General features: G+C 38.2%; 1 protein-coding gene and 1 pseudogene across 3 annotated transcripts in view; one reads left to right on the top strand and one right to left on the bottom strand.

The window, feature by feature from the left end:
* The window catches only part of NUP188 (nucleoporin 188), a 90,545-nt gene that overhangs the window by 29,861 nt on the left and 34,734 nt on the right, over positions 1 to 25,950 (top strand). For all 3 annotated transcript variants that reach the window (XR_005219113.1, XM_037851224.1, XM_037851223.1), the window contains exon 12: positions 290 to 379. Coding sequence is in view for 2 of the 3 variants with exons in the window: in XM_037851224.1 (XP_037707152.1) it covers positions 290 to 379 (90 nt within the window). In the remaining variant the exon portion in view is untranslated. The remainder of the gene's footprint in view (positions 1 to 289; positions 380 to 25,950) is intronic.
* On the bottom strand, positions 3,663 to 25,420 carry LOC119505077 (annotated as a pseudogene).

Raw genomic sequence — 25,950 nt, 5'->3', positions numbered from 1 at the left:
CTATCCTTTCTCTGGCTGAATATGAGTTTTTTCTTCTCCATACAGACTTTGATCAGTTTGAAAGTAATTTTCTTTTGATTTTTTTTCTTGACTGAGTTGTAATACTTGTGGTTCATACCTTCTCTTTTTTTGCCTTGTCTTACTGATCCTGGAAGGAAATTAGGAAAATTATGAGGCTTTTGATTCCCTTCCCATTTGTTTATAGGAACCATATTAATGATAATGGGATTATGCTGAAATGGAGAATTTTTGTAATTCAGAATTATTCACTGACTCCTTGCCATTACAGTGTACCACCAGCACTGCCTGCATGTGTGTCTATGGACTCCTTTCTTTTGTTCTGACCTCACTGGAGCTGCACACACTGGGCAATCAGCAGGTGAGTATCTGGCTTTCATGATACTATCTATCCTTCCCAACTTTGCAATCATCTCCCTAAACTACTCCCTTGGAGGTGATACTGTTTACCACTGTTAGGTATTAATTTGTTTATTGCTGTTCATTTTCATTTATTGTTTTATACAAGTGCTATATGTTAATTGTAAGAAAAGTCAGCAAATGCTGATAAAAACAAGCAAATATAAAACTATACTCAAGATAACTTCTGTTAGCATTTTCATGTATTCTCTTCCAAACATTTTCTGCACATACATACATGAAAATATAGTAATTCTTTTCTAGAAATGGAAGTGCAATTTATCTATTGTTTTGTACTTCATTTTTTTACTCTGTAGTACATCTTCCCCAGACGACTGGGTATGCTAACAAATACTCTTCTGTGACATTTTTTTAAATGAAACATTTCAAACTTATACAAAAGTAGACGCAATAGTGTAATGAACTCTTAAGATGCCATCACCAGTTTCCAACACTTATCAACTCAGCTCATTTTCATCTTTGCTCCTCCATACCCCGATTATTTTGAAGCAAATCCCAGGCATCATTTAATTTCATCTATGAATATTTCACAAAAATGTAACTTTGTAGCTATTATATCTAAAAAAAACTATCTTCAAATTCAAGTCAGGGTTCAAATTTTCAATTGTCTCATAAATGTTTTGATGCTGATTGGATCTCTTTGCTTGTGATTGGTTTGCTGAGGCCTTGTATTTTTTCATGGGGCAGTCTAGGTTGTTCATATGTTTCCAGGAAATTATCCATTTCCTCTAAATTGTCTAGCTTGTTGGCATACAGTTGTTCATAGTATCCTCTTATGCTTTTTATTATGTCTTTGGGATCTGTAGTAATTACCCCCTTCTCATTTCTGATTCTGTTTATTTGGGTCTTCTCTCTTTTTAACTTTGTCAGTCTAGCTAAGAGTCTGTCAATCTTGTTGATCTTCTCAAAGAACCAACTTTTGGTTTTATTATTCTGTTGTTTTTTTTGTTCTCTAACTCATTTATTTCTGCTTTAATCTTTGTTATTTCTTTTCTTCTTCTTGCTTTAGGGTTACTTTCCTGATCATTCTCTAGCTCTTCAGTTGTTTAGTTAGGTCTTTGGTTTTAATTCTTTCCTGCTTTTTGATATGTGCATTTAGAGCTATAAATTTCCTTCTCAGCACCAGCTTCCCTGCATCCCACAGGTTTTGATATGTTGTGTTCTCGTTTCCATTAGCCTCTAGATATTTACCGATTTCTCTTGCAGTTTCTTCTTTGACCCACTGGTTATTAAGGAGTATGTTAACTTCCATATATTTGTGAAAGATCTGGTTCTTTGGTGGTTATTGATCTCTAGTTGCATTCCATTATGGTGAGAGAATGTGCTTTGAATAATTGCAGTCTTTTTAAATTTATTAAGACTTGTTTTGTGCCCCAGCATATGATCTATCCTTGAGAATGTTCCATGGATGCTAGAGAAGAATGTACATCCTGGTACTTTGGAATGTAACTATCTATATGTCTGTTAAGTCTAATTAATTTATCATGTTCTTTAGTTTCTCATTTTCCTTATTGGTCCTCTGTCTGGTTGTTCTGTATATAGAAGAGAGTGGTATATTGAAATCTCCCACTGTTACTGTAGACGTGTCTGTTGCTCCCTTTGGTTTAGCCAATGTTTGTCTCATGTATTTTAGAGCTTCTTGATTAGGTGCCTAAACATTTATGATTCTTATTTTTTCTTGGTGAATTGTCCCTTTTATTAATATATAGTTTTTTCTTTTTCTCTTATGCCATCTTTGCATTTAAAATCTATTTTTTCCGATGTTAGTGTAGCTACCCCAGCTTTCTTTTGGTTGCAGCTTGTGTAGAGTATTTTTTTCCATCCTTTCACTTTCAGTCTCTTTGTGTTGTAGGGTCGAAGATGAGTCTCTGTAAACAGCATATAGATGGGTCGTACTTTTTAATCCATTCTATCAGTCTGTATCTTTTATTGGAGAGTTTAATCCAGTCACATTCAAAGTTGTTACTGTGAAGGGAATTCCTGAACCAGCCATCTTATCCTTTGGTTTTTACTTGTTAGTTCTGTTTTTTTTTCCCCACTCTTTCTTTTTTACCTTTAAGTTATCCTTACTAATACTCTTCAGTTCTGTGCCCTTCTCTAGATCTCTCTCTCATTTCTTTTTTTCTCAGCTGGTAGACCTCCCTTTAGTATATCTTGCAGGGCAGGTCTCTTGTTAACAAATTCTCTCAGCATTTGTTTGTGAAAATTATAAGCTTTTCATCAGTTTTGAAGGAGAGCATTGCTGGATACAGAATTCTTGGCTGACAATTTTTCTCTTTCAGGATCTGAAATATATCATACCACTTCCTTCTTGCCTCTATGGTGCTCGTGGAGTAGTCATTACTTAGTCTTATGTTGTTTCCCTTGTATGTGGTGAGTCTCTTTTCTCTTGCTGTTTTCTGAACTTTCTTCTTCTCTTCAGCATTTGACACTCTAATCAGTATATGTCTGGGAGTAAGTTTATTTGGTTCATTCTACTTGGAGTTCTTTGGGCATCTTTGATGTGCATTTTCATGTTATTTAGAATGATTGGGAAGTTTTCCCAAACCATGTCTTGAAACACTCTCCCTAGCCCTTTACTCTTCTCCTTCTGGGACACCAGTGATTATTTTTTTGTTTGTTTTTTTGTTTGATTGTTTGTTTTTTACCAGAAAATAAACACCAACTTTATTAATACAATGACAACAGAGTTCCCATTTTTTAAAAGAAAAATAACATGAAATGAGCACCACCTGGTAAGCTTTACAAGATAAAATGCCCACATTTATTGTTCTGATAGCTCGCTACTACATACTGGTGTTTCATTAAGGGTGACTGCCATCAGAGCTGCTACAAGGACATGTTTTCACTGTAGTGATGAAGGAAAGTGTCATAGGCAACTCCTCAAAAAACTGAAATTATATTTTCCTGTTTTAGAAGCTCTGGTGTAGAGAGAACATTTTGATGTAGAGAACAAAAGCCTTGCTTCTTAAATACAAGAAAAATCATGAATGAATCTATCAGATTTTCTCTGATACAGTCTGTCAGAGTGCTTGATGAAGAATCCTTTTCCATTCCAGCCACATGGCTGGATGAGGGGTGAGGAAAGGGATAGGAAGATGTCAGTATTTGGACAAGCAAGCCTGGTGATGCTCTGGGCTCCGCTTCTCTTCTGCTGGTGGTTGTTGGTGTCTTCTTGGGCAGCTGTGGCAGCCTGATGAGGGGAGGAAAGAGCCACCCACCAGTCACCTCTTCTTGAAGCCATATTTTTTGCATTCATAGAAGAGGTCAGTCTTAGAGCTCCCCAAGTTGACAATCTTTGGGCAGCCATCTCTGTCCTTCTCCTGAATGGTGCACTCCTTCCAATAATAGGCATCAGAGACTCCGGGGCCTCCGCATATCACGCAATGCCCGTTAAGAGCCGTAGTTACACTCATCACAAATGCGCACCAGGGTGCAGGGACACACATGGGAATCACAGATCACACACTTCCATCACATTTTTCACATTGTCTTCCGATGGCAACACCAGCCTGCTTGTGGCAAAAGATCAAATCCCAGGACACCAGTGATTCTTATATTTATTTGCTTCATGTTGTCCATCATTTCTCTGCATCCATTTCATATTTTTTGATTTTTTTCACCATTCTTTTGTGCCTTCACATTCGATTGCCTTGTCTTCTAGTTCACCTCTTCTTTTTCCTTTGTTTTCAAATCTGTTGTGTGTGTCTAGTATATATATATTTTTTTTTTAATAAGAAATTTTATTTTGAGATAAATTCAAACTTACAGGAACAGTTGCAAAAACAGTACAAACCCCATACATAGAACTCCAGCATACCCTGACCCCCCTCCCCCGATATCCCGATCCACCACCTTTAACATCCTGTCACACCACCATTTCTTTAGTTCCCTCTCTCCCTCCCTCCCTCTGTCCCTCCCTATCATCCATCATCTATTGCTCTGTTTTCTGAACATATGAGAGCAAGCTGCACATATCCTTGAAAAAAACAATATAATTCACCTGTACATTTCCCATGAACAAGAACATTCTTTTATGCAATCTCATTAAATGCAGCTAAGAAGTTCAAGAAGTTCAACCTTGATACAAAGCTTACATTCTATGTTTCCTTTTTTTTCCGCTGAAGTCCCATCTGTGTCCCTTTGAGCCTCCTCTCCTCCATCCTCAGATCCCATCCAGGATCATCCTTGGCATTTAATTATCATCTATTTAGACTGTTTTTTTTTTTTTTCCTAATTGTGGAAACATATAAACAGCCTAAATCTTCCCATTCCACCCCCTCCCTAGCATTCCATTAGTGGGATTAATCACATTTAGAATGTTGCAATGCTATCACCTTCCCACCATCCCTTTCTAGAAGTTTCCCTTCAGCCCAAACAGTAACCCTACACTCATTTCTTAACTCCCCATTGCCTCTTCCCCCACTTCTTGGAACCCCTACTCTACTTTTTGTCTCTATGGTCATATTCTCTGATACTTTCTTTGTGTTTACCATGGGGCTTAAATTTAACATCTTAAACCTATAACAATCTTGTTTTTTTTTGATACCAACTTAACTTCAATATGACACATAAACTATGTTCCTATACTCCCTCATTCCCCCAGTTTTATTTAGTTCTTGTAAAAAGTTACGTATTTTACATTGAGTCCAAAACCACTGATTTATCATTACAGTTTATGTATTTTAGATCTTGTAGGAAGTAAATAGTGGAGTTATAAGTAAAAAATACGGTAGGATTGGGATTTATATTTACCATGTGATCTTTACTGGAAATCTTTATTTCTTCATGTAGTTTCAGTCAATTGTTTAGTCCCTTCCTTTCAGCCTGCACAATTCCCTTTAGCATTTCTTACAGGACTGATCTACTGGTGGTGAAGTCCCTCAGCTTTTTTCTCTGTCGGTAGGGCTCCCTTTAGTATCTGAAGTAGGGCAGGTCTTTTATTAGCAAAATCTCTCAGCATTTGTTTGTCTGTGAAAAATTTAAGCTCTCCCTCAAATTTGAAGGAGAGTTTTGCTAGATAAAGTATTCTTGATTGCAAATTTTTCTCTCTTAGAGTTTTAAATATGTCAAGCCACTGCCTTCTCATCTCCATGGTGGCTGCTGAGTAGTCACTACTTAGTCTTATGTTGTTTCCTTTGTATGTGGTGAATTGCTTTTCTCTTGCTGCTTTCAGAACTTGCTCCTTCTCTTCAGTATTTGACAGTCTGATCAGAATATGTCTCGGAGTGGGTTTAATTGGATTTATTCTATTTGGAGTTCACTGGGCATTTATGCTTTGTGTATTTATACTCTGTAGAAGGTTGGGGAAGTTTTCCCCAACAATTTCTTTGAATACTCTTTCTAGACCTTAACCTTTCTCTTCCTCTTCTGGGATACCAATGAGTCTTAAATGTGGACGTTTTATTTTCCCTGAGATCTATTTTGTTTTTTTTTTTGATTTTTTTCCTTATTCTTTCTTTTGTTCTTTCATTCTCTGTTCTGTGGTCCTCGAGGAGGCTGAGTTGTTCAGCTTCTTCTCATCTTGTATTATGAGTTCCAATGTCTTTTTAATTTGGCCAACAGTTTCTTTTATTTCCATAAGATCATCTTTTTTTAATTTACTCTTGCAATTCTTCTTTATGCTTTTCTAGGGTCTTCTTCATATTCTTTATATCCTGTGCCATGCTCTTCTTCATGTCCTTTATATCCTGAGCCATGCTCTTGTTGCCTGTCTGTAATTCTTTGATTAATTGTGCCAAGTACTGTGTGTCTTCTGATCTTTTGATTTGGGTGTTTTGGTTTGGGTTCTCCATATCGTCCGGTTTTGTCATATGCTTTAAGATTTTCTGTTGTTTTTGGCCTCTTGGCATTTGCTTTACTTGATCCCTAATTTGACAGTACTGCAGCTTGGTGGTGTACTGTTTCTCTAACTAACCAGCAGATGATGTCCATGAATCACCTATTCCCCTCAAGTCAGTTCTCCCCCACTTTGTCTTTGTGGTGTGTGGGGGTCTGATTCTTGTGGGGTCCAGTTAGTGTACCAAGTTTGGGTGTGTTGCTGGTGCTGTCTGCCCTGAATGTGGGGTGTGTGTATGGGTGGTTAGGCAGGCAGGGCAGCTTTAGTAATCCAACCTCCCAGGTGTTCCCGGAGATTTAAGGCTGTTACAGGAGCCTAAGCCTTCATTTCAGTCTTTCCACCGATTGTCTCTGCCACTGACCCACAAGTCCTTGGTATTCGCACAGGGTTCCTGGGATTTCCGAGCAGTTCCCCCTTCCCAGCTGTGCTCTTCCAGGACCTCTGCTGAGGGAGGGCCATGTCACATCACTAGTGCATGCCGGCCCGCCAGGGAAGCCCTGGGTTGCTGGGCCGTGCAGGGGCACTCTCAGCCCGCTTCAAAGAAGCTTGAATGGGACGTGTTAACTTCCCCCTTTTCTCACAGCTCCGCTCTCTCAGCTCTGGGACAATCAGCCGAGGGTGTATTAAAGGCCACTGTCTACGGCCGATATTGTGGCTTGTGTGTAGTGCTGCGGGAAAGATTCCCCGTCACGCTGGGTTTCTTGGCACGGTTCTGGGCTGTGGGTCCGGCCCTGGGCAGGAGCGTCCCCCACCCGCTGGGGAGATGGCTGTAAGGAATGCAGTTTTTTTTCCTCCCTTTGGCTCCCCTCTGTTCCTCTGGTCTCGAGACAATCAGCAGCAGGTGTGGGAAGGGGTATCCTCCACGCCAGACACCAACGCGTTAGCCCAGCCCCCTCCCTCCGTGCTTCACTGTGTGGCTCTCCCTGTCGTATCTGGAGCCACTCCTGGGCTTTTTTTTTTTTTTAAAGAACTAGTCCATCTCCAAACACCAGCCCACCATTTCCCCACACTGCAGCGCGGCCGTGGGACTTTCAGCTGACTCACTCACTCGTTTCAGAATGCAGGCTCCTGGTTTCACCAAATGCACGTTCCCTGTGGATTTAGTAGACCTTGTCCGGCTGGTGCATCGCTGGCAGTGGTGTTCTGGGTCACTTTCTGGTTTTTATCTAGTATTTTTCACAGAGGTGTTTTTTTTGCCCTGACTCACCTAGCCACCATCTTAGGTTCTCTCTCTAGTATATTTTTAATTTGATCCACAGTATCTTTTATTTCCATAAGATCTGCTGTTTTTTTTTAATTTACTCTTTCAAATTCTTTAAGCTCTCCAGAGTCTTCTTGATTTCCTTTATGTCTTTAGCCATCTTGTTGAAGTTGTTTTGGAGATTTGTTTCTACTTCTTTAATTGTTCTATAAATTTTGTATCCTTTCCAGCCTTTTAATTTGTTCATTTGGCTTGTCCATATCTTCTGGATTCTTCAAGTGCTTTTTGATTTGCTGTTGACTTTGGGGCATTTGCTTGTCTTAATAGTTATTTTGGAAAATGCAGGATATTTTGGCATTTATAATTTGGGAGAGCTACAGTTTGCTGGAGTGCAGTTTCTCTATACTACCAGTAAGTGGCGCTCTCAGGCCAGCCTTCCTTGAACTTTTCCTTTGGGGTGGGCAGAATCCAAACCAGGTGGGGAACCAATCAGCGCACCGTTTCTCCATGTGCTCTGGGGATTGCCTGCCCTGGGGCTGTGATGTGTACCCTGAGTAGGCAGTGAGTCCGCTCAGGGCACCCTGCTGATCACATGTGCCAGGCTACCTGCCTGCTATGTACCCACGAGTCTCTGGGGTGTGGGAGGGGCTCCTGATGCGCTAGTATGGCACATTCTCCTGTCCCTGCTTCTGCTGGTACACCCTCCCTGGACTTCTGTGTGGTGAGAGCAAATGCTGCCTCCCGGGTTCCCCTAAGGGAAGTCCCCACCACCTAGCTGTGGAGGATCACCTTCCTAGCTAACTGCCAAGGTAGATGCACAGGTGTGGAGAGCCACTGCTCACTGTCTTGCTTGAAGGGCGTGTTGTTTATGCTGGCCGGGAGGTGGTCCCAGACAAAAAAAAACTCACCCAGTCCCTCCAGTTGCCATCTTTCACATTTTTGTCCACGTCCCCTCCACATACTGTGGGTGACCCTCTGTGGCCGTTCACACCTCAAAACTGCAGTCCCAGCGTCCTCTGGCCGGTCTGTAGTTTCTTTCATGGAAAGGAAGCCTGTTTTGCCTCACCTGTTCCACCATCTTCCCAGAAGTCCCTCCCAACTGTAGTTCTGATTTGCATTTCTCTAATGGCTATTGGACTTTGAATATCTTCTTTGGAGGAAGATATTCAATCCTTGGCCCATTTTTAAATTGAATTGTTTGCTTTTTTGTTATTTAGTTGTAGGAGTTCTTTATATATTCTGGATATTAAACTCTGATCAGATAAATTAATTCCAAATATTTTCTCCCATTCTTGAGGTGGTTTTATTACTTTCTTGATAATGCCCTTTGATGCATTGAAGTTTTTAATTTTGATGAAGGCCCATTTATCTAATTTTTTGTGGTTTTGGTATAAATTCTGATAATCCATTGCCTATCATAAGGTACGGAAGATATTTCCCTATGTTTTCTTGTAAGGGTTTTATATTTTTAACCCTTATATTTAGGTCACTCATCCGTTTCCAATTAATATTTGTATATGGTCTGAGGTAGCAGTCCACATTCATTCTTCTGCATTTGAATTGCCAGTTGTCCCAACACCATTTGTTGAAGAGATTATTCTTTCCCCATTGAGTGGTCTATACTACCAGTAGGTGGTGCTCTCAGGCCGGTCTTCCTTGAACTTTTCCTTTGGGGTGGGCAGAATCCAAACCAGGTGGGGAACCAATCAGCGCACCATTTCTCCGTGTGCTCTGTTGAAAATCAGCTGGCCATTGATGTGTAGATTTATCTGTGGACTCTCAATTTGATTCCCTTGATGTCTATAAGTCTGTTCTTATGCCAGTGCCACACAGTTTTAACTACTGTAACCTTATAGTCAGTTTTGAAGAGAGTGTGACTTCTACTCCATTCTTCTTTTTCTAAGAAAAACACTGCTGGAATTTTGATAGAGATTGCATTGAGTTTGTAGATCATTTTAGACAGTACTGACATCTTAACAATTTAGACAGTGGTAACATCTTAATATTAAGTCTTCCAGTCCTTAGATATGGGATGTATTTCCTCTTATTTAGGTGGTTTTTAATTTCTTTCAGCAAAGTTTTGTAGTTTTCGGCATACAAGCCTTTCAACTCCTTGGTTAAATTTACTCCTAGGTATTTTATTCTTTTAGGTGCTATTGTAAATGGAATTGTTTCAGATTTCTACTGATTTCTCCTGGTGTAGAAACTCACATGAATTTTGTATCCTGTAACTTTCCTGAATCCATTTGTTATTTCTGGTACCTTTCTTGTGGATTCTTTAGGGATTTCTATGTATAGGATCATGTCATCTGTGATAGGAATAATTGGATCTCTTCCTTTCCAATTTAGATGACTTTTTTTTTTTTAAATCTTCATTTTATTGAGATATATTCACATACCACGCAGTCATACAAAACGAATCGTACATTCGATTGTTCACAGTACCATTACATAGTTGTACATTTGTCACCTAAATCAATCCCTGACACCTTCATTCGCACACACACAAAAATAACAAGAATAATAATTAAAGTGAAAAAGAGCAATTAAAGTAAAAAAGAACACTGGGTACCTTTGTCTGTTTGTTTGTTTGTTTCCTTCCCCTATTTTTCTTAGATGACTTTTATTTCTTTTTCTTGCCTGGTTGCTCTGGCTAGAACTTCCAGTGCTGTGTTGAATAATAGTGGTGACAGTGGGCATCCTTGTCTTGTTCCTGATCTTAGGGGGCAAGCTTTCAGTCTTCCGTCATTGAATATGATGTTTGCTGTGGGTTTTCCATAAATGCCCTTTATCATGTTGAGAAAGTTCCCTTCTATTGCTAGTTTGCTGAGTGTTTTTATCATGAAAGGATGTTGGGTTTTGTCAAAAGCCTTTTCTGCATCAATTGAAATAGGTCATCATACGTTTTTTCCCCTTCATTTCATTAATGTGATATATTACACTGATTGATTTTCTCATGTTGAACCATCCCTGCATTTCTGGAATATATTCCACTTGGTCATAGTGTATAATTCTTTTCATATACTGTTGGATTCAGTTTGCTAGTATTTTGTTCAGGGTTTTGCATTTATATTCCTTAGAGATGTTGGTCTGTAGTCTTCTTTTCTTGTGCTTTCTTTATTTGGTTTTGGTATCAGGGTAGTGTGACCACGTAGAATGACTTAGGAATTATTCCCTCCTCTTTTAATTTTTGGAAGAGTTTAAGGATGGTGTTAAGTCTTCTTTAAATGTTTGTAGAATTTAATATGAAACCCTCCAGTCTTCGACTTTTTGTTGTTTGGAGATTTCTAATTACCAATTCAATCTCTTTGTCACAGAACTGTTTAGAGGGTTTTATTTCTTCTTGCGATAGATTAAGTCATTTGTATGTTTCAAGGAATTTGTCCATTTCATCCCATTTTTTTAATTTGTTGGCCTATAATTTTTCATAGCACCCCCTTATAATCCTTTTTATTTTTGTAAGATTGGTAGTAATGTCCCCACTTTCATTCTTGATTTTAGTTTTGTATGTCCTCTCTTTTTTTCTTTGTTAGTCTTGCTATTCTCTATTTCATTTATCTCTTCTCTAATCTTTACTGTTTCTTTCTGCTAGTAATTTTGGTTTTAGTTTGCTCTTGTTCTGGTTTCTTTATGTGTGAAGTTATGTTACTGATTTGTGATCTTCCCTTTTAACGTAGGCATTAAGGGCTTTAAATTTCCCTCTGAGCCCTGCCTTCACTTTATCTCATAAGATTTGAGATGTTGTGTTTTTGTTCTCATTTGTCTGACGATATTTCCTACTTTCTCTTGTGATTTCTTCTTTGACCGTTTTGTTGTTTAATTTCCACATATTTGTAAAATTTTGCTGTTTTCCTTCTGTTTTTTTTAATATTTTTAATAGTTTTATTGAGATATATTCACATATCCTACAGTCATCCACAGTTTACAATCAGTTATTCACAGTACCATCATATAGTTTTACATTCATCACCAGAATCAAATTTTGAACCTTTTTCTTACTCCAGAAATATAAAAATAAAAGTGAAAAATAACACCCAAAACATTCCATCTCCCCAATCCCACTGTATTTTTCATTTAATTTTTGTTCCCATTTTTCTACTCATCTGTCCATACACTGGATAAAGGAAGTTGGGGCCACAAAGTTTTCACAATCATGTAGTCACAGCCTGTAAGCTCAGTAGATATAAAATCATATTCGAGAATCAAGACTACTGGGTTGCAGTTCAGCAGCTTCAGGTATTTCCTTGTAGCCATTCCAACACCCTAAAAACTAAAAAGGGGTATCTGTATATTGCATAAGAATACCCTTGAGAGTGATCTCTTAACTCCATTTGAAATCTCTCAGCTACTGAAACTTTATTTTGTTTCATCTAACTTCCTCCTTTGGTCAAGAAGATTTTCTCAATCCCACGATGTCAGGTCCAGGCTCATCCCTGGGAGTCATGTCCCATGTTGCCAGGGAGATTTACACCCCTGGGAGTCATGTCCCATGTAGGGGGGAGGGCAGTGAGTTCACCTGCTGAGTGGGCTTAGAGAGAGAGGGTCACATCTGAGCAACAAAGAGGTTCTCTGGGGGAAATCCTTAGGCACAGTTATAAGTAGGCTTAGCCTCTCATTTGCACCAACAATCTTCCCAAGATTGAGGGCTCGGCCTACCAAAATGTTAGTCCTAATGTTTATGAAAATATCAGTAATAACTCACATGGGGATGTCCAGCATTTTTGCATTTTTCTCCAGTTCCCAACTTACTTTGGGATGCATTGGTATTTCACACTAACATGTACAAACCTATCAGATCTCACTTCCTATTCAAAGTTCCATGTAATTATGGTGTTTGAATAAACTGACCATACGTGTTAGATTATTTGGTGTGCTGCAGAAAATACAGATCCTGCACCAAATAAACATCTCTTCCCTTGGTCTCACACAGAATTTGAAGTTTTAAAGTACAGTCAGTATTGTCCTTTACCCTTTGGCCCGATTTGCCTTAGTCCTAACCAGATCTGCTTCATTCATATCTCTAATTGATGTCTGAACTCCCCTTCAGCTTTTTTAACAGTTGCTTTATGAGGTAATACTGACATTCATAGGTTTCAAGTTCTAGCTCTGAGTCTCAGGTGTCACACGGATGCCCAGAGTTCCAGAGATCGATCAGGTTATATACGAAGAGCTCAACATCTCAGAATTTGGAGATAGCTATTACAACTCAGGAATAGATGTGACTGCTTATAGAGCTTACAGTCTAGGGACCATTACAATAAGTGTTCCCGGATAAGCTGTGCTCTAAGATTTCAGTTGTCCGAGTTTACACATTGTAGTTAGTCCATATTGGTGAGGCATTATAATGTTTTTCTTTTCCTTTCTGGTGTACTGTTTGGTTTGTTTTTGTTTTGTTTTGTTTTGTTTTTTAATTAGAGAATTTGTAAGTTTACAGAAAAATCATGCAGGAAATACAGAGTCCCATGTACCTCCTGCCATTAACACCTTGCATTAGTGTGATACATTTGTTACAATTGATGAAAGAGTGTTATTTTAATTGTAGTCAACTACTGTCATCATAGTTTACATTAGGGTTCATTGTTTAGTTGTTATGTTTGCTTTTTTAAATTTTTATTCTAGTAACATATATACAGTGTCAAATTTCTTTTTTTAGTCACATTCAAATATGTAGTTCAGTGCTGTTAATTTACATTCACTATGTTATGCTACCATCACCACCATCCATTACCAAAATTTTTCCATCACCCCAAATAGCAACTGTACAGTTTGAGCATTAACTCCCCATTCCCTACCCCCACTCCATCCCCTGGTAACCTCTGTTCTCATTTCTGACTCTTTGAATTTGTAATCATTCTAATTATTTCATATCAGTGAAATCATACAAGATTAGTCCTTTTGTGTCTGGCTTACTTCACTCAGCTTGTTTTCAAGGTTCATCCATGTTGTTGCATGTATCAGAACTTCAGTCCATTTAAGGCTAAATGATATTCCAGTGTATGTATATACCACATTTTCTTTATCCATTCATCTGTTGAATATTTATTTTCTGTATGCCGTTTGTTTTCCTCAATTACTCCATTACTCCTTTTTTTTCAGTTGCTATTTTGTACTGGACTATTTTGAATTCCTTCTTTCCTTTTATCTGTATTTTTTTCGCCAATTTCTTAGTGGCTACCTTTGTAGTTAAAACAAATACCTTAAACTAATAACAACCTCCATTGCCCAGTACCAACCTAGTTTCAATAGTTTACAAACTCTTTACTCATGCATATCTTTGTTCCTCCCCTTTAGTATTGTTATTGTCTCAGAATACATCCTTATACATTGTATTCTCGTTAACCTAGATTTATAATGTTATTTTATATATTTGCATGTTACATCATACTGGGACGGGGATTAAGGCAATTTACAGGTAAAGTTACCTTTACCGGTGTCCTTTATCCCTTCTTATGGAGTCCAGTTACTGTGTATAGTCTTTGAATTTCAGCCTAAAGGACTCCCTTTAGCGTTTCTTGTAGGATAGGTCTTCTGGTAATGAACTCTTTCTGCTTTAGTTAATATGTAAATGTCTTAAGTTGTTCATTTTTGAAAGGTGATTTTGTTGGATATAGAATTCTTGGTTAACAGTTCTTTTACTTTAAGAATTTTAAATATGTCGGCCTACTGTCTGCTGGCTTCCATGGTTTCTGATGAGAAATTTGATATTAATCTTATTGGGATCCCTTGTATGTGACAAGTCACTTCTCTCTTGCTGCTTTCAAAATTCTCTTTTTTCCTCTGGATTTTGTTAATTCCTCTATAATATGTCTTGGTGTAGGTCTCTTAGAATTTGGATCTCTTAAAATCTATCCACCTTGGAGTTTGTCTTCCTAGATGTATGTATTCAAGTCTTTCATCAGATTGGGGAAGTTTTTCACCTATTATTTCTTCAAATACTTTTTCTGCCCCTTAAACTCGCTCTGGACCTTCTGGGATGCCAGTGATACCTATGTTGGTATGCCTAGTGGTGTCACACAGGTCCCTCAGGCTCTGTTCATTTTTCTTCATTATTTTTCTTTCTATTCCTCACAATGAATAATTTCAGTTGTCTTGTCTTCAGGTTTTATAACCATTTCTTCTACCTGTTCAAATCTGCTATGCATCCATCTAATGAGTTTTTCATTTCAGATATACTTTTGAGCTCCAAAATTTGATTAGTACTTTTTTATGATTTCTATTTGTTTATTTAGTTCTGACAATATCATCCTAATTTCCTTTACTTCTTTGTATATGAATTCCTTAAGCCCATTAAACATATTTAAGATCATTGATTTCAAGTCTTTGACTAATAGTGCTAATATATGAACTTCCTCAGTGGTGTTTTCTGGCAAATCCTTTTTGCCTAGGAATAGTCCATATTTTTCTTTGTGTGTTTTGTAAATTTTTTTTGTTGAGAGCTGGACATTCTGAGTATTGTTTTGTTATTACTTTGGAAATCTGGTTTTTCCAGTCCTCTGGGATTTGTTGATGTTCTTGTTGAGGGCTTTTGTTGCCAATTTGTGACTTTTCCAAGCTATCTTGGCTCCCAATTGGAGAATGGAAAGAGAAGGGGGGAAATGTATGTATGTATGTTATACCTTCTTGGTACTTCTCTGCCACTTTTCTGTGAGGGGGTTTAGAACAGTAGCCGCCTTCAGAACTCGCCCTCCCAGCAATCTGAAGTAATTAATCAAAAGCAGTAGTCAGGGATGGGATTATACATACCCTGTATTTTGGAGGACTAGGTCCTTATGAACTGTGGCACCTGCAATCTTTACCACTATTTCAGGCTGCATTTCCCACTGCTGCTTGCCACACTATTGGAGAATGGCGGGGTGGTGGAGTGGTATCCACAGCTGGGAGGGTGAAATTCACTGGTACTTCCCAGAATTTACCAGCCTCTTTCTCCAGCTCTTCCGTGAATGCTGCACAGTGTTCCACTAGAGTTTCAATATAGTTGATTCTGCCAGTTCCAGTCAGTTCAGTATTTGTTTTGGTGGAGAGACTTGATTCCTAGAGATTCCTATTCCACCATCTTTCCACAATCCTCTCCCTTTCCTCATTATTGATGAAGACAGTTTTTCCAGATACGGAATTCTTGGTTGACAATTTATTTGCTTTCAGCGCTTGAAATATGTCATCCCACTACCTTCTTACCTCTTTTTCCGTGAGAAATTGGCACTTGTTCTTAGTGAGGCTCCCTTTGTATGTGACATGATGCGTCTCTCTTTCAGCTTTCACAATTCTCTCTTTATCTTTGGCATTCAACAGCTTGATTACAACATGGTACAGTGTAGGTTATTTGGGTTTGTTCTGAAGTTTGTTGAGCATTGGCTATGTATATTCATACCTTTCATTAAATTTCAGAAATTTTCAGCCACGTTTTCTTTGACCGTTTTCTCTGCTACTTTCTATCTTTCTTCTCCTTCTGGGACTCCCACAATGTGAATTTTTTAGTGTGGTTGATGGTGTCCCACAGCTTCCTCAGGATCTGTTGATTTTTTTTTCATTCTTTCCTTTTCATACTCCTCAGATTGGATGATTTCTATTGTCTTACCTTCAGGTTCGCTGATTCTTTCTTCTGCCAGTTCCAATCTGTTGTTGAACTCCTCTAGGGAATTTTAAATTTCTGTTGCAGTGATCTTCAGTTCTGTTTGATTTCTTTTCATAATTTTCACCTCTATGTTGATAATCTCTTTGTGTTTATCTATCATTTTCCTGCTTTAATCTTCTTTGCTGTGGCCCTTGGTTCATGTGTCTTTGCATGTTTTGTAATCTTTTATTAAAATCTTGGTATTTTGATACTTCTATTATCGCTGGAATTTAGACTCTTTAATGCTCATTTCTTAAGATTTGTGTATAGGTAGTGTTAAGACAGAGCTTTCTGTGAATGCCAGGAGCTAACAAAAATAAATAAATAAATAAATAAAAGAAAAAAAGAAAACACTTTTCGCAGTTTTTGCAGGTTGACCTGTATGAGTGCTGTCCTTCAATTTTTCCATATAGTGAACTTAAGAGAATAGCTTCAGGTCAAAACGTAGGTGCCAGTCTAGCCCTTCTGCACATGTGTCTTGTCTTAGGCATGTGTGGTTAGCCCTATGATTTCCCACTTTTACAGTTAAAGATGCTCCCTCTTCCATAGGAAAGTTTCCTCATGGTCCTGGGCATTGCACTACATGTCCTACAACCAGCAGACCCTTGCCTCAGGCAGCTGCAACTTAACTACTCTACCACATGGAAGAGAGTTCCATGAGGTGCCTTCTGTATACAGTGCTAGTTCTGGCACAGCAAGTCCCTCAAGTCACCACTAGACAGATTTGGCAGTCATACATGCTCCCTCTATGTGCATAAGGGTAGCCCTGCTCCCTGAAGAACTGGGAACAGGGATCTGTACTGGGAGTGTCAGGTGGCTCCATGCCTAGCTGGTAAGGGGTGGTGGAGGGATCAGCCAGCGCTCCACGGTATCCTACTGCTTTTTTTTCCCTCATATTTTTTATCATGGAATATAACATACACACATAGAAGTGATAACTTCCCAAGTGCAGTTTAACAAGTAGAGAGCAAATTTCAAATGCTGTGGGTTACAGTTCCAGTTTTAGTTATTTCCTTATTGTGAAATATAACATATATGCAAAAACATAATAATTTTCAAAGTATGATTTAACAAGTAGTTATATAGGAAATGTCCAAAAATATTATGAGTTACAGCACCATGGTTTCAGTTGTTTCCTTGTTGTGAAATACAACATATATATAAGAAGGTGATAACTTTTAAAATACAATTTAACAAGTACCTATAGAACAAATTTCAAAGGATGCTATGGGTTACAATTCCACCATTTCAGTTCTTTCCTTCTAGCTATTCTAATACCCTAGCAACTAAGAAAAAGAAAATTATATAGAGATTCAGTATTCATAATCCTTTGTTAAATTTTATCTTGTCTGTTGCTCCCCCTTCCTCTAGTTTAGTCACTTTTCTGATCTTCATGGATGTCTAGGCAGTGACCACCCTAACTTGGTCATGTTGAAAAGGGGTGTCGACATTATGGAAAAATGGGATGCATGTGGTTGATGTTCTTGAAGAGGCTATTGCCTCTGGATTTTGGGACTTAGCTGGCATAATACTTCTCTGGAAGATTTAAGTTTCTGAAGAATAATCTTAGTGAAACTTTTGTAAGGTCTCAGATAGGGATCTGGGTATTCTTTAGTGTTTGGGGGACTACTGTTGACTTGGGCTTATCGTTGTGGCCATTTGGTATATCTAGCTGAAGCTTTTATAGGAGTAACTTTCAGGACAGCCTCTTGGCTCTATTTGAAATCTCTTAGTCATTGAAACCTTATTTTGTTGCCTTCTTTTCTCCCTTTTGGTCAAAAAGGCATTCTCAACCCCTTGATAACAGGGTCAGGCTGTTTCCTGAAATCTGTGTCCCACATTGCCAGGGAGACTCATTCACCTGGGGGGTCCTGTCCCACGTCGGGGGAAGGGTGATGAACTTATTTGCATAGTTGGATTTGGAGAGAGAAAGTCCACATTTGAGAAACAAAAGAGATTCTCTGAAGGTGACTCCTAGGCATAATTATAGGTGGGCTTAGCACCATAAGTTTCGCAAGAGCAAGCCTCAAGATTGAGGGCTTGACTTTTAAAGTAGGGGGTTCCTACTTTCACATAGAATATGTTCTGTCCACGATAATCCATCCGTATCTCACATTATCGTTACTTAGTTGTACAATCCTCATCACTCTCCATTTTAAACAATTCTCATGACCCCAAACACCCCATAGCTCTTTTCAGGCCTTAATTATTTGTCCTTAGTATTTGTGTGGTACTCTTAAAGTATTCCTATTAATTATAGTCCCTAGTATGCAAAAGGTAGATTTTCCCCATAAACCATTCTGTTATGAACTCTCTGTACCATTGTCATACCTTAGAAGTATATCAAGCAAGCACATATCTATATTTGTAGTGCTCCTCTGTGGGATATCTGCCTTTAAACAACCCCTTTCAATCCTATTTGCCTTCAGTACAGCTCTGATATTTATAGTCTCATTAACAATCAATCATCACCCCCATCCATTCCCGTACCTTTGAATTCACCATCATTAACATATCTGTATATATTAGATTATCATTCTCCCTTCACTACCTTCTGTCTATGACTAGGTCCCTGATATTCTACATTATAAGTCATTGATTTTACACTGTTCAGGGAGTTCATAGTAGTGGTAACATACAATGTTTCTCCTTTTGTTTCTGACTTATTTCACTCAGCATTATGTCTTCAGGGTTCATCATTGTTTCCATATGTTTCAGCAAGTTGATCCTTCTTACTGCTGCATAATACTCTATCGTATGTTTATACCACATTTTGTTTATCCACTTGTTTGTCGAAGGACACTTTGGATTGTTTCCATCTCTTGGTAAATGTGAACAATGCTGCTGTGAACATTGGTGTACAAATGTTTGTTCAAAAAAGCCATTTTCTTTAATGCAGTCTTGTGGGGACAGACTTATTAATCTTTTTGATTAGGGTGTGATGTCTTGATTGAGCGTTTCCATGGAGATGTGACACCCAACTGAGGGTGAAACCTTTGATTAAATTATTTCCATGGAGGTGTGGCCCCACTCTTTCAGGGTGGGTCTTAATTGGATCACTGGAGACCTTTAAGAGACGATTGGGAGCTGCCAGAGATGCTAGGAGCCAACAGAGACACTTGGAGATGGAGACAGAGGACGTTTGGAGATGCTAAGCTAAGAGATGAAGCCCAGAGTTTGACCTGGAGAAGCTTAGAAAGGATTCCTAGAAGCTTAGAGAGAAATGCCCTGGGGGAAAGAAGCAAGGACCCACAGGAGCTGAGAGAGAGTTGCCAAGAGAGAATCTGAGAGAGACATTTTGGAAAAAGCCATTTTGAAATGCAACCTGGGAGCATATGCCTGCCACATGGCTTCTCAGCTGGCAGAGATGTTCTACACCACTGACCTTCCTTGCATGAAGTCTTTTGAGGCACAGAAGCTTTTGATATTGAGGAGTTACCATTTATCTATTTTCTCTTTTGTTGTTTGTTCTTTGGGTGTAAGATCTAAGAAGCTGCCTCCTATTATTAGGTACTGAAGATGTTTCCCTGTATTATTATCTTATAAGAATTTTATTGTGCTGTCTCTTATATTGAGGTCTTTGATTCACTTTGAGTTAACTTTTGTATAGAGTGTGAGATAGGGGTCCTCTTTCATTCTTTTGGTCGTGGATATCCAGTTCTCCCAGCCTCAGTTGTTGAAGACACTGTTTTGTCCCAGTTCTGTGAATTTGGAGGCCTTATCAAAAATCATTCGACCACAGGTCTGGGGGTCTGTTTCTGAACTCTCAGTTCTGTTCCATTGATCAATATGTCTATATTTGTGCCAATACCATGCTATTTTGACCTCTGTGGCTTTATAGTAGATTTCAAAGTCTGGAAGTATAAGTCTTCTCACTTCATTCTTCTTTTTTAGGATTTTTTTTTTTTTTTTTTTGAATTTCCCTTCCAAATAAATTTAATAGCTAGCTTTTCCATGTTTGCAAAGTAGGTTGTTAGAATTTTAATTGGAATTGCATTGAATTTATACATCAGTTTGGGTAGAATTAACATCTTAACGACATTTAACCTTCCTGTCAATGAGCATGGATTATCTTTCCACCTGTTTAGGTCATTTTTAAATTTCTTTTAGTAATTTTTTAAATTTTCTGTGTGGAGGTCCTTTATGTCCTTGGTTAAGTTTATTCCTAGGCACTTGGTTTTTTTAGTTGCTATTGTGAGTGTTTTTTTTTTTTTTTTTTTTAATTGCCTCTTCAGTTAGTGTATAGGAACATTGCTGACTTAAGTACATTAATCGTGTATCCCGCCACACAGCTGAATTTGTTCATTAGCTCATGTAGCTTTATCGTCGATTTCTCAGGATTTTCCAAATATAAGATCATATTATCTGTAAATAATGACAGTTTTACTTCTTCCTTTCCAATTTGGATGCCTTTTATTTCTTTATCTTGGTGAATTGCTCTGGCTAGAACTTCTAGCACAATGTTGAATAATAGAGGTGACAGTGGGCATCCTTGTCTCATTCCCGATCTTAAGGGTAAGGCTTTCAGCCACGCACTGTTGAGTAGTATGCTGGCTGTGGGTTTTTCATATATGCCCTTTATCATTTTGAGGAAGTTTCCTTCAATTCCTACCTTTTGAAATGTTTTTATCAAAAAGGAATGCTGAATTTGGTCAGATGCTTTTTCTGCATCTATCAAGATGATCAATTGATTTTTCCCTTTTGGTTTGTTAATATGTTGTATTACATTAACTGATTTTCCTATGTTGAACCACACTTGCACACCAGGAATGAACCCTACTTGGTCATAGTGCATAATTCTTTTAATGTGCCTTTGGTTGCAATTTGCAAGTGTTTTGTTGAGATTTTTTTGCATCTATATTCATTAGGGAGATTGGCCTATAGTTTTCCTTTTTTGTAGTATCTTTCTCTGGTTTTGGTATCAGAATGATATTAGCTTCCTAAAATGAGTTACGTAGTGTTCCTTTTTCTTCAGTTTTTTGAAAGAGTTTGAGCAGGAATGGTGTCAGTTGTTTTTGGAAAGTTTGGTAACATTCCCCTGTGATGCCATCTGGCCCTGGGCTTTTATTTGTAGCTGGATTCCGCCCCCCCCCGTCAACCCTTTATTTATTTATTTATTTATTTTTATTCATTTTTATTGAGATATATTCACGTACCATGCAGTCATACAAAGCGTACATTCAGTTGTTCACAGTACCATTATATAGTTGTGCGTTCATCACCAAAATTAATTTTTGAACATTTTTGTAGGTGGATTTTTGATGACCGATTGGATCTCTTTGCTTGTGATTGGTTTGTTGAGGTTTTCTGTTTCTTCTTGGGTCAGTGTCACAGGTTCATCTTTTTACACCTCAAACCTGTGATGTCCGTTAAAAAAGGCCTGATCCTGATTAGATCATGATTCATTCAGTTTGGGCTTCATCAAGTAACCTCCCACTTAGTTAAACATATGGGGACAGACAGTAGTTTAAAAGTTAAGAGCACTCAAGACAAGAATTCACCTTTAACATGTTTTTACTAAAAGAGCACTTAAGGTAAAAGGAACAAGTTTACAATGTAAAAATTAATTTATACATTACCAAGCCTGGGAGCCCCTGTTCCTCCAGACAGCTGGACATGAGATCAGAGAGCTTCTTGTTTGAGTTACAGAGAATTTATAGCGTCTTGATTTAGAGTAACTTTAATTAAGTCATATTCTATTTTTATGTTAAATGATGCTTTGTGAACACGAATGACTTTCGAAGCGAAGTGTCTTGATCCATGAGTGGTTAAAGATCAAAGGATGGTATCCATGTTATAAGAGACTTAGCCTTGAAAGCTTGTAAAACTCTACTGATAATATTTTTACTAATTAAGCTATGATTTCTATAAGAGCAATGTAACATACTTTTACTTGTATAAAGATTAGAAAAGAGATTACTATTACTTGTCTCTAAATTGTTAATAATTTTTTTTTCATTTTATTCTATTGATTAGTTTAGCCAGTACATCATACTGATAAACATACATTTGATTAGGACTGTATTCAACCTTGCTACATTATTTATGAATTCTCTATGATTAAAGTAACAGCTGCAGCCCATTCTGTTTTCACAGAGGGTTAGGTGATTACATGTTTTCTGTATATAAGAAGGTTGAGAGGGCCTTTCTGCTTTCTTGAAGATATTCATAGTTCTTTTAACTGTTTAGCTTCTCCTTCAGTATAATTTTCTAACATGGGACTTGCAGTGTATGAAACATCTGTTCCATTTATTATAGTAAGGCCTTTCCAGTTTTTACATTTGGAAATTGTACTTGAGTGTTTTTTAGGTAAAAGTTCTATTGAATATGCTTCTATATCAGAAGGAATAACTGGTTCTTCACTATCAGAACAGAAAGCATCAGGTGGTATATGAGAGCAGCATGGAGAGAAGGAATCAGGTTCTTAGTATCAGATTCCTCAGTAGAGGTACTATCCTGCGTATCATCTGTGTTGTTCATGTGTTTTTAGGAAATTGTCTCTTTCCTCTAAATTGTCTAGCTTGTGGCATACAAGTATCCTCTTAGGGTTTTTTTTTTTTTTTTTTTTTTTAATTTCTTTGGGATCTGTAGTAATCCTGCTCGCATTTCTGATTCTGTTTATTTGGAACTTTTCTCTTTTTAACTTTGTCAGTCTAACTAAGGGTCTGTCAATCTTGTTGATCTTCTTAAAGAACCAACTTTTGGTTTTATTTATTCTCTTTATTGTTTGTTTTTGTTCTCCAGCTCATTTATTTATGCTTTAGTCTTTGCTATTTCTTTTCTTCTACTTGCTTTAGGGTTACTTTGCTGATCATTCTCTAGTCTCTTCAGTTGTTCAGTTAGGTCTTTGTTTTTAGCACCTTTTGATGTATGCATTTACAGCCATAAATTTCCTTCAGCACTGCGTTCGTTGCATCCCATAGGTTTTGATATGTTGCGTTCTTGTTTTCATTTGTCTCTAGATATTTATCTGTTTTCTTCTTTGACACATTGGTTGTTTAGAAGTGTGTGTTTAACCTCCATATATTGGTGAACGATCTGTTTCTTTGGTGGTTATTGATTTCTAGTTGCATTTCATTACAGTCAGAGAATGTGCTTTGAATAATTTCTATCTTTTAAATTTATTAAGACTTGTTTTTGTGCCCCAGAACGTTCCATGGGCAATGGAGAAGAATGTATATCCTGGTTCTTTGGGATGTAATGATCTATATATATCTGTTATGTCCAATTCATTTATCATATTGTTTAGTTTCTCAATTTCCTTATTGGTCCTCTGTCTAGAAGAGAGTGGTGTGTTGAAGTCTCCCACTATTATTGTACATATGTCTATTACTCCCTTCAGTTTAGTCAATGTTTGTCTCATGTACTTTGGATCCCCTTGGTTGGGTGCATATATATTTATGATTGTTATTTCTTCTTGATGAATTGTTCTTTTTATTAATATATAGTGTCTTTCTCTGTCTCTTATGACATCTTTGCATTTAAAGTCTATTTTGTCTGATATTAGTATAGCTACCCCTGCTTTTTTTTGGTTGCTGCTTGTGTAGAATATTGTTTTCCATCCTTTCACTTTCAGTCTCTCTGTGTTGCAGGGTCTAAGATGAGTCTCTTGTAAACAGCATATAGATGGGTCATACTTTTTAATCCATTCTACCTGTCTGTGTCTTGTAATTGGAGAGGTTAATCCATTCACGATCAGAGTTACTGCTTTGAAGGGAGTTTTTGAACAAGCCATCTTATTGTTTAGTTTTAATTTTCAGATCTATCTATCCTTCCCGCCTCCTTTTTCCCTTTAAGTTACCCTTGCTAATACTCTTCAGTTCTGTGTCCTTCTCCAGACCTCTCTCTCATTTCTTTTTTTCTCAACTGGGAGAGCTCTCTTTAGTATTTCTTGCAGGGCTGGTCTCTTGTTAACAAATTCTCTCAACATTTGTTTTTCGGTGAAAATGTTAAACTTCCTAATTTTGAAGGACAGCTTTGCTGTATACAGAACTCTTGGCTGGCAATTTTTCTCTTTCATAATCTGAAATCTGTCATACCGCTGCCTTCTCGCCTCTGTATTGTCCGTTGAGTAGTCAGTACTTAGTCTTATATTGTTTCCCTTGTATATGGTAAATCACTTCTCTTTGCTGCTTTTGGAACTTTCTCCTTCTCTTCAGCATTTGATAATCTGATCAGTATATGTCTCGGAGTGGATTTGTTTGGATTTATTCTGTTTGGAGTTCGTTGGGCATCTTTGATGTGCATATTTATGTTGGTGAGAAGGTTTGGGAAGTTTTTTCCAACTATGTCTTGAAACACTCTTCCTAGCCCTTTTGTCTTCTCCTCCTTGGACACCGGTGATTCTTATATTTGTGCACTTCATGTTGTCCATCATTTCCCTGAGATTCATTTCAAATTTTTCAACTTTTTTCATCATTTGTTCTTTTGTGTGTTTGCATTCAGTTGTCTTGTCCCTTACTTAACCTATTCTTTCTTCTGCTTCTTCAAATTTGCTGTTTTATACTGTAGTGTATTTTTAATTTGATCAACAGTATCTTTATTTTCATAAGATCTGCTGTTTTTAAATTTTGTCTTTCAAATTCTTCTTTATGCTCTTCTAGAATCTTCTTGACGTCCTTTATGTCTTTAGCCATCTCTTTGAAGTTGTTTTGAATATTTGTGTGTACTTCTTTAATTAATTGCTCCAATTTTGTATCTCTTCTGGCTTTTTAATTTGTTTGTTTGGCTCGTCCATATCTTCTAGATTCTTCAAGTGCTTTATGATTTTCTGTTGGCTTCAGGGCGTTTGTCTTGATAAGTTTATTTTGGGGAATGCAGGATTATTTGAGCATTTATATATCTTTTGGCAGAGCTACAGCTTGCTGAAGTGCAGTTTCCCAATCCTATCAGCAGGTAGCACTCTTGAGTCACCTTTTGCTCTCAAGCCAGCCTTCCCTGAACTTCTCCTGTGCTCTGGGTGGAGTCCAGTCTGTGTGGGGATCCAATCAGTGCTCAATTCTCCATGTGTACTGTGGACTGCCTGCCCTGGGGATGTGATGTGGGCCCTGTGCAGTTTGGCAGGGAGTCCACAGGCACACTCTAGATGAAACATGTTCCGCTCTCTGCCTGGTGTGCACCTGCGAGGACCTGGGCTGTGGGAGGGGCTCTTGATGCTTCTGTATGGTGCCCTCTCCTATCCCCACTTCTTGCTGGTGTACCCCTGGATTTCTGTTGGGGGGAGGGAGTAAGTGTTGCCTCTTGGATTCCCTTGTGGGAGCTCCTGGCCATATGGCTGTGGAGGATCACTTCCCCAGCTAACTGCCAAGGTGCCCAGCAGCCGTCTCGCCATTGCTGGCTCCAGGAGGCGGTGCCAGCCAAACAAACTCACCCCCTCCCTCAAGGCACTGTCTCTTCTGCATTTTTGTCTATGTTCCTACAACATAGTGTAGGGGTCCCTCTGGCCGGTCACACCCCAAACCACGGTCCTGGGTGTCCTCTGGCCCTTCTCTAGTTTTTTTCATGGAGGAGAAGCCTGCTCTGCCTCACCTACTCTCATCTTCTTGGAAGTCTCTACCACTTTTAAGTTGCCTTTTTTTTGATTCGGTGCTGCTTCTGTTATTGCAATCCTTTAATTATTTTCTGTAGCTTTGAGAAAGATGTTTCTGTCAGTTCTTGGTTATTCAGAGGTTATGGGGGAGAATGGAACCCTGAAGTGTCTCACTCTGCCATCTTGACTGGGGCCTCCTGGTACTTGGATTAAAAAAAAAATCATTCTGTAAGCATTTATTAGCTCTCCCAATGCATTAAGCTCTGTGCTAGATGCTGAGGATAAAAAAAGGTAAGACCTTGTTGTTCTTGTAGTTGTGACTAATAATACCT

This window comes from Choloepus didactylus, chromosome 10 (assembly GCF_015220235.1).
Source record: "Choloepus didactylus isolate mChoDid1 chromosome 10, mChoDid1.pri, whole genome shotgun sequence".
NCBI lineage: Eukaryota > Metazoa > Chordata > Mammalia > Pilosa > Megalonychidae > Choloepus > Choloepus didactylus.
This window is presented reverse-complemented; position numbering and strand designations above follow the sequence as displayed.